This window comes from Amphiura filiformis, chromosome 2 (assembly GCF_039555335.1).
Source record: "Amphiura filiformis chromosome 2, Afil_fr2py, whole genome shotgun sequence".
NCBI lineage: Eukaryota > Metazoa > Echinodermata > Ophiuroidea > Amphilepidida > Amphiuridae > Amphiura > Amphiura filiformis.
The window spans coordinates 94,470,394-94,482,427 of NC_092629.1; the positions used below are offsets into that span (position 1 = coordinate 94,470,394).

Consider the following 12,034-nt stretch of genomic DNA (forward strand, 5'->3'; position numbering starts at 1 on the left):
TAAAGGCTGGTTCAAAGTGAATATTCGAAGGCGAATATTCGGCTTCGAATACATTTTGGGCGTCAATATATATGCGGCTTCGAATATAAAACTATGAACCGGAGAAAGATATATTTCTACAGTTCACAGCGTTGCCCGACTGTTAACAAGTATTGCCCGTTGACCAAGGTAAGCAAAATTTAGAGAATTTCTTTAACGAAGTTAATAAAATCATAATAGATAAACTCCATTTAACTATTGTCATGATTTAATGTCTGTATAAATGGGTCTAAATAGGAGCAGTGGCGTAACCAGTGGGGGCCGGGGTGCAAGCTGCCCCGGACACAAAAAACCTGGAAGAAGAGTAAAAAATTGGGAAGGGGGAAAGGGGGGAAAGAGAGAAAAAGAGGGAAGAGAAAGGGGAAAGAAGAGAAAAAAGGGAAGGGAGAAGAGAAAAAAGGGAAAAAAGAGGGAAGAGAAAGGGGAAAGAAGAAAAGAAAAAAGAGGGAAGAAAAGGGGGAAGGGAGAAGAGAAAAGGGGAAGGGACTCAAGGGAGAAGAGAAAAGGGAAAGAAAGAGAGAAGAAGATCTATATCTATCATTGTGAAATTTGTACTCTGAAACACTGATATTTTCTAATATGCCAAAAACCAGGAGCTTCATGGCGCTCAGCCCCTTGACCCCGCCTGGGCTTTGCCCTGGACCCCACCGACTCCACCCGTTTAACGCTTCGCGGCAAGCGAGCTTTCTCTCGAACATAAATGCTAAAACTTTTGATCAGAAATTGGGAAATTTTTCAATCTTGCCCCCCGGAAGGTCAGGTCTGGTTACGCCCCTGAGAGTCAAAAAGATTTGCTTTTCGGGGCATTTACGACCTGCCTGTAACCGGCGCGGAGGTTGAGCCATACCTTCTTGCAGGTTTCAACTGCAAAGCAAATCAAGAAATGAATGAGGCAATAGATAAATAAATAAATAAAAAATAAATAAATAAGTCAATAAATAAGTCAATAAATATATAAATAATTAAATAAATAAATATATAAATAAATAAATAAATAAATAAATAAATAAATAAATAAATAAATAAATAAATAAATAAATAAATAAATAAATATCATAAGATGTGACTGAAGCGACGACAAATATGACAGCCCTCACAAGTGTTATATATGAGACTACCAACGGTGACCCACCAAATATATATCTGTCGAGTTCAACAAAATTCAACTCCCACAAATATATTTCCGGTAAATACTTTTTTCATTGGCTGATATCCACTTGAGATCGGTATCATCAAAGTAGTATTGCTCTCATTTCATGATTCATTGAGCAATCAATTTTGGCATTCGACCGAAATACGCGTCAAAAGATAAAAAGTCTCGTTCCGAACTTGTGTAGGCCTACATTGCTAGGGCCTAAGTGTGTTTTAATGACTGATTCACAAATTATAGAAATAAACAAGAAATATTTTTAAAAGAACACGCAATGATAGGGTACCAACGCTCGTGGTTTTGGTTGTTCTGCATAGTTTATGAAGATATCCATTGCAAAGCGCTATATCCATTCCTACATGTTACTTATTTTGCCCTCTTAATTATTAATTGTAATTATGAATTTGACTGAACGCATTACATCTTTATTCCGCCCAAAATAACATCGTTTATAGGTGCCCAAAAACGTCAAGAATTCCGCTACTGCGGAAAAGATTACAAAAATGGGTGAACCTCCGTGGCAAACGCATTTTATATCAATAACCAATGATTTACCACCCCCAGACCCTCACACATCCTCTGCCAGGGGCAGATGCATATGGGGACCTAGAACTGGGGCCAAACATTATTTATGTAAAACCGGGGTCAGAGGATGATTTAAGGAAGCCCCATCATGCACTGCAAACGTGTTATCACTAGAGTTTCAACTGCCACTTTACTTTTCAAATCCCATTGAATTCTGTGCAAAAGATGTTGTTTAAGAATATTGTGCGTGTGTCATTATTACTTGGTCGATTTCAGAACAAAAGTGATGTATGCATAAAGGATAATTCACACCTTCTGTAGGTAACATAAAATGTGAACTCGGCTAGCATTTTGAATGCGTTTTTATTGTAAATATATCAGTCCAAATTCAAATTTAACCATGCCCGTCAATGCAATGTGCGAGCAGTGGTGTCATGTTCACTCACACAGCTGTGCTAACCGCGAGTCAACACAGTGGCGTGGTGGGAAGTGCTTAAATCATCCTCTGAACCGGGGTGGAGGCAGAAACTATTTGAGGTATTTTGGGCTGGTCTTTAGACTTATTAATCAGAAAGAGTGGCGAATTATAGCTTAAATAAAAGTGGAAAGCCTATACATAAATTCGTCGCATTTACAACAAAAGTATTTTTATAATTATTGAGAAAATAGGTCCGCGAATTAAAAAATGGCAGAATCGGGTTTGCAGTCTTGAGAGGATGTCAAAATCATTGGGGATTTTGAAATCATCGTTCGTCGAACGATATTCAGGTGACCTCGAGCCTTTCATATAAATCAATAGTATCTCGCTATCAGTTGAGCGATATTTAATCCGATCCAACTCATATTTTATTCGTTGCCGTATATATTTTGACGTCACAAAAAGTATTCGAAGCCGAATATTCGCCTTCGAATATGCACTATGAACCGACCCTAACTTTTGAAATGCCCAAAATGAATCAATAAAACCGTGTATAAGATATTTGCGGGGATATTTGGGCGCGATTACAAAAAATTAGAAAATAAATGGGCACTTCTGGGTTGGGGATCTATAGAGGCCCTGCATGATATTATTCATTGGCTCCAAACAAAGAATTTGAACCGGTGTCCTTCACCGTAGTTATGGCGGAGTACAGTCCATTCAATCAAATGTTGTCATCAACCTATTTGATCGTAGTGCAGGGTTATGTGTGTGAGACGAACTGTCACGGTACATTGCAATCATGCTTTTGTTGAATGCATTTGAGTAGTCTGCCATAATTTACGGGATGGTACGTCACATGCAATGCCTCTATAGATTCTATAGAATTTAAGTATGATATATTTTCGATGGTAATATATTTTCATTTTCAAAGTTTGTAGTTTTCATAATTGCAATTTCTGAATATTATATAAAAAGCGGAATAAGTCTATAAATGTAAGAGTATCGGATCATTTTGAATGTTAATAAATACGAAACGCCGGCGGTAGACACCAGCGATATCAGGGATTGCCGCGATTCTTGCAGTAGCTTTTATGAATAGAATACAATAGTGTATACAATAGCGGATACAATAGCGGAACAATAGAGCTCTCTTACGGGTAAATAAACCTCGTCGCGTTTTGCTAAATTTCACTTCTTCTTTTTCATGAACTAACCGTAATTTCATTAAGTAACCGTTATTTTTAAAACTTGGCAAAACCTCGACGCGAGGTTTTTAATCTGTGTAGAAGCCTATGGCTAGCACGCATAGTATTTACCTGAGAACATTGTGATGTTGCTTGTTGTAGCTACTGAGGCCTGTCATTGTCTCTACTCCTATAGAGTAAGAAAATAAGATCTGTGTAGAAGCCTATGGCTAGCACGCACAGTATTTACCTGAGAACATTGTGATGTTGCTTGTTGTAGCTACTGAGGCCTGTCATTGTCCCTACTCCTATAGAGTAAGAAAAGAAAATCTGCGTGGCAGCATCCAACCAAACCTTCAAACATGAAATAACAAGTACAAGCTGTATCAAAATGGTTGGTACTCATCATTGATAATGGATGAGTCTGACACATCAGAATTCAACATCAGAACAGATCAAAAACTTGTAAAGGCGCATTCAGTCATCCCAGCGAAAGTAAATTTAGAATTGTATATAAATAGCCTTAAGGGATGGGGTATGAACGTTTGGACAGTATTTATTGTGGGACGTTAGAGCACATCAGACATATCGAATTGCATTCTGAATACGAAGAATGTCCTTCTGATATTTTATGGCAAATGATTAAAAATTGATATTTTTGATATATAACAGTACTCGAAGTAAACTTCTGATGATTTATAAATCTGATGATTTATACTTAAAGTGTATGTAGTGGGGATGAAAAGCCGACGATCAATTGAAAATTTTGACCTTTCGTATTGAAGATATGGATTTTTTTTTCAAACAACAACATAAAAAAAGGTCTTTTGGGGAAAAAATCCATATCTTCAATATGAAAGGTCAAAATTTTCAATTGATCGTCGGCTTTTCCTCCCAGCTACATACACTTTAAGAATATATCATTAGATTTATAAAATTTACTTCGAGGACTGTTATATATCAAAATGTGAAAAATATCAAATTTTAATAATTTGTCATAAAATTTGTATATATCGTGAATTTCAAAAAATGAAAATTATTTGATATCAGAAAGACATTATTCGTATTCAGAATGCAATTCGATATGTCTGATGTGCTCTCACGTCCCACAAAAAATACTGTCGAAACGCTCAAAACGCTCATTCCAGATCCCTTAAGATAGTATCCAGTATAAGATAATTCATGACAACTGGCATTATGTATATTTGAAATGAAACAAAAATAACAAACAACAAGGAAAACAACAGTATTGACATAGTTGAAACCCGTTGAAATACATATGGGTTAATTCTCTACTGAAGTAGAGAAATTACAGATTCATCTAAAATGTATTATTTTGTCTTTAATAAACAGGTTTTGGCTATGTGCTATGTGATATGTTAGCACATCTATGACGCTAACTAATGTGCCATAATCTGAATTTTATCCAATGTTGGATTTTTTCAGTTGATGAGATACAGCGTTGTACACATATTATATTGTTAAGTTTTTGATGTACACACATTCAGAAAGTCGTATTTTCACCTCAAAATGCCAGCTGGCTTTCCAGCTGTTTTGAATAAAATTCTAATCATAATTTGACTTAACTGATGAACTTCACAAAATATCATCAATTTTAATCGGCATATTTGGTTTGGAAATGTGGTGTTGAATTGATCTATTAGTTAGTGCTGTAGCTATATAGCGTGAAGTGAGTTGGACCAGCCACCTTTCAACTCATACCCATTACAAAGGCGCAAATTAGCAAAACAAAGTAAATATATTTATTTTAAAGGCACATTCAGTGATTTGCTCGTTCTGATAATCATATGTGATAACCTGCTAGTGGTTAAACAGAAAGCCTCGTATTCAGGAACAAATATGTCATTTGACATGAAACTGTAATATCTTAGTTCAGTTCAGTTCAGTTCAGTTTTATTTCTTCTAGTATCTTACTTAAAGGAGTATTTCGTGATCCTAGCATCCTCTATTTATGTCATTTTTGATTAGATATCCACGAAAAAAACCTATTCCAAAAATTTCAGTTGATTCCGATTTTGCGTTTGCGAGTTATGCATGATTATGTGTATTATACTGCTCCATAGACAATGTGTTGTAATTTCGTTCTGGTGCACCAGAACGAAATTCAAATTTCACGATATCTTTGCAAAACGAATTAATCTGCAAGAAATATTTTGTACATAAATATTATGTAGCCAGAGGTTTCCAGTGATATAAAAATCTCAACTTTTTTGAGAAAAGTGAGGGGATGAGGCTGTGGATCACGAAATGCCCTTTAAGGATACTAGAAGAAACGTATAAAAAACGTATAAAAAGACGTATAAACTTGTTGGACTGATATACTAAGTAAGCTTGAGTTCATACTTTTCTGCATGACTGTTTCGTTTCTGTTATTAACTTACGCCCTGCCTCTGGCATCAAGCTTCGAAAAATCCATGTAATAAGTAGAGTACATAGCGAAATGTATTTGAATGGGGCTTTGTCAATACTGCTGTTTTCCTTGTTTTTTGCCAAATGTTCCATTTCCCAAGTACGCGTGACATAATAACAATTCTAATGACTTCACATTTAAGCAACAAATACGAAAATTCATTTTTTTACACATTTGCTGGGATCACTGAACATGCTGAATAGGACTTAGTGAGGCATATTATATGCGGAACTTTAAATATGCATGTTAAGCATTTTCTCATGACGTGGGCAGTGCCTTAACAAATCGAAGCAGAAAGAACCGTGAAAAATCAAATTCACTGGTCATATATATTTTCATTCTAATAATATCTAGCACCAAGCCAAATAAAAACAAATGAATATATGACCTTTGAAGTAATGGGGATGTGCGGACAGCAGTTCGAAACTAGGGGTCTTTCGGTGAGAGCCTAGACACCGAAAAAAGGGCGGATCTTTCAGTGAGAAGGTTCCAAAAAAAAGGGGGTCTTTCCGTGAGACTGGGGAAATTCTGACCAAAAAAGGGGGTCATTCAGTGAGACTGGGAAAAATTTTGAGATTTTATCAGAATTTTCCACAAAATTTTTGAAAAGGGGGGTCTTTTGGTGACCTCTGAACTCTGACCCTCCTGGACATACTTACTTGACCATCGGCAAGTCTACTCGTATCAGGCCTCATGTAAAATCTGATTCCTTCCACGGCATTCTCAAGTGTTACTGCCCGTATTAGAATACATGTCATGATTATGTATGGAAACAACGCTGTAAAATATACTACCTGAAATAAAAGGTATTTTGACTTTAGTACAGTAAGACCCATCTCAGCAAACACAAAACGAAAGGGCAGACATGATGCCCTAAAACATGAAAATTTTAGGTTATAAATAAATTCGGAAGCCACGGTGCTTCGCGCGGAGATCGCTGGTATATATACGTTAAGAGCTGCAAACCCCCAAAATCCAACATAACGAAGGAGGAAAGAAGTGCATTAATTGATTTACAAAAAGAAAAGACCATCACTATCCTACCCGCGGATAAAGGCAAAGCAACAGTTGTGATGGATACTCAAGATTATGAGGATAGAGTGAAACATATTTTGAGAGATGTCAAAACGTATGAGGTGTTAAAAAAAGACCCCACCAATAAATACAAAAAAGACCTTATGTCAATTCTCACTAGTCTTTGCGATAAATCAAAGATCACATAAGCTCAGTATGACCACCTGAGGCCCTCAGGGGATGTGATTCCTAGATTGTATGTCACGCCTAAGATCCATAAGCCAAATAATCCGCTCAGACCTATTGTAAACTACACAGGTAGCATTGGATACAACACTTCTAGGGCATTGGCTGACATCATCAATCCGATAGTGGGTACAACAGAGCACCATGTTAAGAACTCGTATGATCTTGCGGAGGAATTATGTGGTGTGATGATAGAAGAAAATGAGCAATTCATTTCACATGACGTTGTTTCGCTATTCACAAATGTTCCCATAGACGAGTGCCTTGACATAATCCGCAATAGGTTAGAAAAAGATCAAGACTTGAAAAAACGCACGCTCCTGGAGGTGGAAGACATCATGCAGTTAATGAAATTTGTACTGACGACCACATATTTCACTTTTCGCGGTACCATCTACAAACAAATAATTGGCGCTGCCATGGGTTCGCCGGTCAGCCCACTTACTGCTAACATCTTCATGGAATGGTTGGAGCAAAACGCCATCCTTACTGCCCCGCTTGAATGCAAACACCGCCTCTGGAAACGCTACGTGGACGATATTCTGGAAATTGTAAATAAAGACACTGCCGAAACCTTGACAGAACACTTGAATCAAGTGGATACTACCTCTAGTATAAAATTTACCTATGAGGAAGAACAAGATCACCAGATTCCTTTCTTAGACACTTTCATTGTCCGCAAACCTGACAATTCCGTCAAACTCATGGTTTATAGGAAGAAAACCCACACTGATCAGTATTTGTCCTTTACATCCCACCATCCGCTTCATCAGAAAATGGGTGTAGTCAGGACTTTACTCGACAGGAAAGACAGAATAGTTACAGAAGAGCAGGACAAGATCAAAGAGGAAGAGCATATTAGACAGGCTCTAGCCAAGTGTGGATATCCTAAATGGACTATAGACAAAGTTAAGAAACAAATGGAAGATAAGCACCAAGGAAAGACCAATAAAAATAAGATCGCAACTTCTGAGTATAAAAGCAAAGGCCTGGTGGTTATTCCATATGCAGCAGGTGTGTCTGAAAGAATCAGCAGAACCTTAAAGAAACACGACATCGCAACCGCAATGAGACCACACATTACAATCAGTAAATGGTGGTCCACCCCAAAGACAAGCAAGAACCGGTCAAAACTCCTAATTGTGTTTATGAAGTCCCGTGTGGTAGCTGCGAATTAACTTACGTAGGCGAAACCAAATAACTTTCGGCACACTGTTAGACGAGCACCGAAGGGAGGCGGAAAAAGCGAGTCAACAGAAATACACCCGGTCTAAACGCAAAGAATCCGAGAGCCATTTTAAGAACTCAGCTATTAGTGACCATGTAGCCAGGGCTAATCATATTATCAATTGGGGGGCGTCTAAAATCTTAGAGAGAGAGAGTGACAGAAAAGCATCAGATCAAGAGGAGGGGACGAGGAGTGATGAACAGAGACGAGGGGGTCTACAATCTGAGTCATGTTTATGATCCACTTTTGGAGACTGCGAGTAGGACTAACATCACTACCGGAAGTGACATAAATTCCCGCCAGTCATCAGCTGTTGGATCACAACATCAACAAGTTTCGATAAAGTCAGTGGTTCACTGACGAAACTGTCAGCATGAAAATAGTAAGTTTCTTCACTGGTTTTGACAAATTAAAAACCTGTTTATTTCGTTATTACCAAACCTGATGAACCTGTTTCAAAATACACTGCAGATATCTGTATTTCAATAGTCCGTTCCATCACCACTGACAATTACCGGTTGTAATAATGAATGTATTAATATCCGTTATGAATAATCATTGTAAGCTACTTGTATTACCATGATATCTAATTGAGGCAGTCAGAAATTATTGACCTTTATAGACCTTTATAGAATTTTAGAAAAACTTTAAAGGACATTATATACTTTCAACTCGAGTGTGCGCAGATCTACTGCTTAAAGCAGCATGCAGACTTTTTATTGTACGTAAAATATTGTATGTAACATATCTACGTTATTTAATCTATTGCCATTCTATTTCCAGTAATGTTTAAGTTCTAACGAATGTTTGATGACGTAAAATCGATAATATATTTCTGCTAGTGTTTGCTGGGGAGGCATTGGCTTGCTTTAAAAAAAAATCTATTCTTAAGGGATCCAAAATGAGCGTTTATTGCGTTTCGACAGTATTTTTTGTGGGACATGAGAGCACCTCAGACCTATCGAATTGCATTCTGAATACGAAGCATGTCTTTCTGATATCAAATAATTTTCTTCTTTTTTAATCACAATATAATACAAATTTTATGACAAATTATAAAAATTTGATATTTTTCAAATATTTGATATATAACAGTCCTCGAAGTAAATTATATAAATCTAATGATATATTCTTAAAGTGTATGTAGCAGGGAGGAAAAGCCGACGGTCAATTGAAAATTTTGACCTTTCATATTGAAGATATGGATTTTTTCCCAAAAAGACCTAATTTTTGTTGGTGTTTTGGTAAAAAAATCCATATCTTCAATACGAAAGGTCAAAATTTTCAATTGATCATCGGCTTTTCATCCCACCTACATACACTTTAAGTATAAATCATCAGATTTATAAAGTTTACTTCAAGTACTGTTAAATATCAAAAATATCAAATTTTAATAATTTGCCATAAAATGTGTATTAAATTGCGAATTTCAAAAAATCAAAATTATTTGATATCAGAATGACATTCTTCATATTCAGAATGCAATTCGATATGTCTGATGTGCTCTAATGTCCCAAAATAAATACTGTCCAAACGTTCATACCCCAGCCCTTAAATGGAAGCGGAAATGATTCTGATATATCCTAATGGCAGTGGAATAATTGTTGAAGTGTGCTGGTACTTAGGTGTAGCGCCTGTTAAAGCCTTAATGTACGATTTCCGTTAAAAATCAATTGAAATAATATTAGTAATAACTGCCGGGAAGAATTGCTGTCCATTTTAAGCTGATACAACATGGTAAAGTGAACGAAACCCCACTGGTTATTTTGACCATTTAACATGCAGTTCTATGGGAGGACATAAAGTCATAATTTTTAAAATTATGACTTTATGTCGAACTTTGCTCTGTTGACCTACAAAGACAACAAAATATGCAACAACAAAAAAGAAAAGAAAAAATTAATTAATTAATTAATTAATTAATTAATTAATTAATTAATTAATTTATTTATTAATTTATTAATTTATTTATTTATTTATTTATTTATTTATTTATTTATTTATTTATTTATTTATTTATTTATTTATTTATTTATTTATTTATTTATTTATTTATTTATTTAAATGCATTAGTACTGACAGATCTCTCATTTACCTTTCCCGAGCTTTTGACCCCTTTACAGATGATGAAGAAAACAATGATCCAAGCGATGATTAAGCTAAGCATAAGCTGCCAATTAATGCCTCCCATGTCGTCTATACCAGATGATAGATGCACCTTCAGTAACTTTCGTCTATTTGTGTCGATACAGAGAAAAATGCATTACGTTACCGCTGCCTTCAACGAAATTTACAATTTCACTGCACTATTGGGAGCAATCTTAATATAATTGGGTGCATTTTTAGGTATTTGGGTGCATTTCTGAAACATTAGGTGTATTTATAATACATATGCTAGTATTTCTGATACATTCGGGTGCATTTCCGAGATATTTGGGTTCATCTCGAACATTACACTGCATTTTTACTTCACAGTTTTAGTCCCCCTAATTTCTTATTGAGGTCACCCCAGAAACAGGTCAACTCAAGATATTACATGGTCCAGCTGGGCCAATATATATATCATCAGATAACCTTGTGGGTAATTGGTTGTTAATTTTTGATGCTAATTGATGCTTCCCATACTGTGATATATTTGGGTGCATGTGGGTATATTTGGATATACATTACATTTTCAATCCACAGTTTGAGGTCCCCTGGTTTGTCATTGGGGTGACCACAGAAACAACCTAACAGGTCATGATGAGGATAAGGAGGAGGTGGTGGAGGAGGAGGAGGAGGAGGAGGAGGAGGGGGAGCAGCAGCATAGTCTCGCTATATCATGAGGTATGCTACAGCACATGTTGGTGAGATTGTGGGTTCGAGTCCCGTCGAAATAGCGATCCCCCTACAGCAACATTACATGGATGAGTCTGGCTCAATCGCAATTGTAAGAGATAGATGGATACTTCATTCATTGTTTATATACAGGTTCGCCTCCTCTACGGGTACATGTACTGTTTGAGCCATTATATCGATATGGTGACATTTTTCTTTTGACACTTCTCGGCAACATCGTATGACTTTGATTTTCATCATTTAATTGTAATAAGTAACAATAAGGTCACATAAATATGGTGGCGCTTTATTCTTCCATGATACTTACTCCCAGAATTCCTCTACAGCTGGTGTGAAATCACTCAGGTTTCTGAGTGTTCCATTCAAGCAAACTTGTTTTCGAAAATCTGCTGTTCCGTCAACTCCACACGCTTGTAATGACGTAGCATTGGTATTACCGTAGATCCATTCTGGCTCCAGACACATGTCAGTGTTGAAGTCATTGTTGCAATGGGACCATGGTAGTCGATTAGCAAAGGACAGACACATGTAGTAGATGTCCCAGGCCAAGATCACGTTGTAATAGCAATTTAACCAGCCAACAACTATGATACTGGCTATACCGATCCCTGTGTAAAAAATGTTGTGTTGATTGTGTAAAAAGAAGTATCCTAGCTCTGGTAAATTTTGTAGTAAAATCTAACAACGCTTTAAATCTAGTATAAAGTGCTAATAATAAGCGTTTTATTGCAGCTTTCTCTAGATCCAATTTAGAAGAAGCCCGCAGGGCTATGAGTGACAGGTTTCCTGTAACGGAATAAATCTAAATATACGAATAGAATGCATTTTACTCTATTTGATATTTACCTCTAATTTATAGTTTAATCTTAATCGCTATTAAAAAACACCTATAGTATTACCCTGATGGGTTTTTTCCTTTTTAAGAAAACTATGTAGACGCAACTCTCACCGAACGACC

General features: G+C 36.4%; 1 protein-coding gene across 1 annotated transcript in view; it reads right to left on the bottom strand.

Moving 5' to 3' along the window:
- LOC140172127 (sodium- and chloride-dependent taurine transporter-like) overlaps nucleotides 1-12,034 on the bottom strand; it is a 29,430-nt gene that overhangs the window by 14,510 nt on the left and 2,886 nt on the right. The window contains exons 3-6 of the mRNA XM_072195471.1: nucleotides 11,384-11,684; nucleotides 10,334-10,472; nucleotides 6,410-6,544; nucleotides 3,570-3,673 (exon numbers count right to left, since the gene is read on the bottom strand). Coding sequence (XP_072051572.1) covers nucleotides 3,570-3,673; nucleotides 6,410-6,544; nucleotides 10,334-10,472; nucleotides 11,384-11,684 — 679 coding nt within the window. The remainder of the gene's footprint in view (nucleotides 1-3,569; nucleotides 3,674-6,409; nucleotides 6,545-10,333; nucleotides 10,473-11,383; nucleotides 11,685-12,034) is intronic.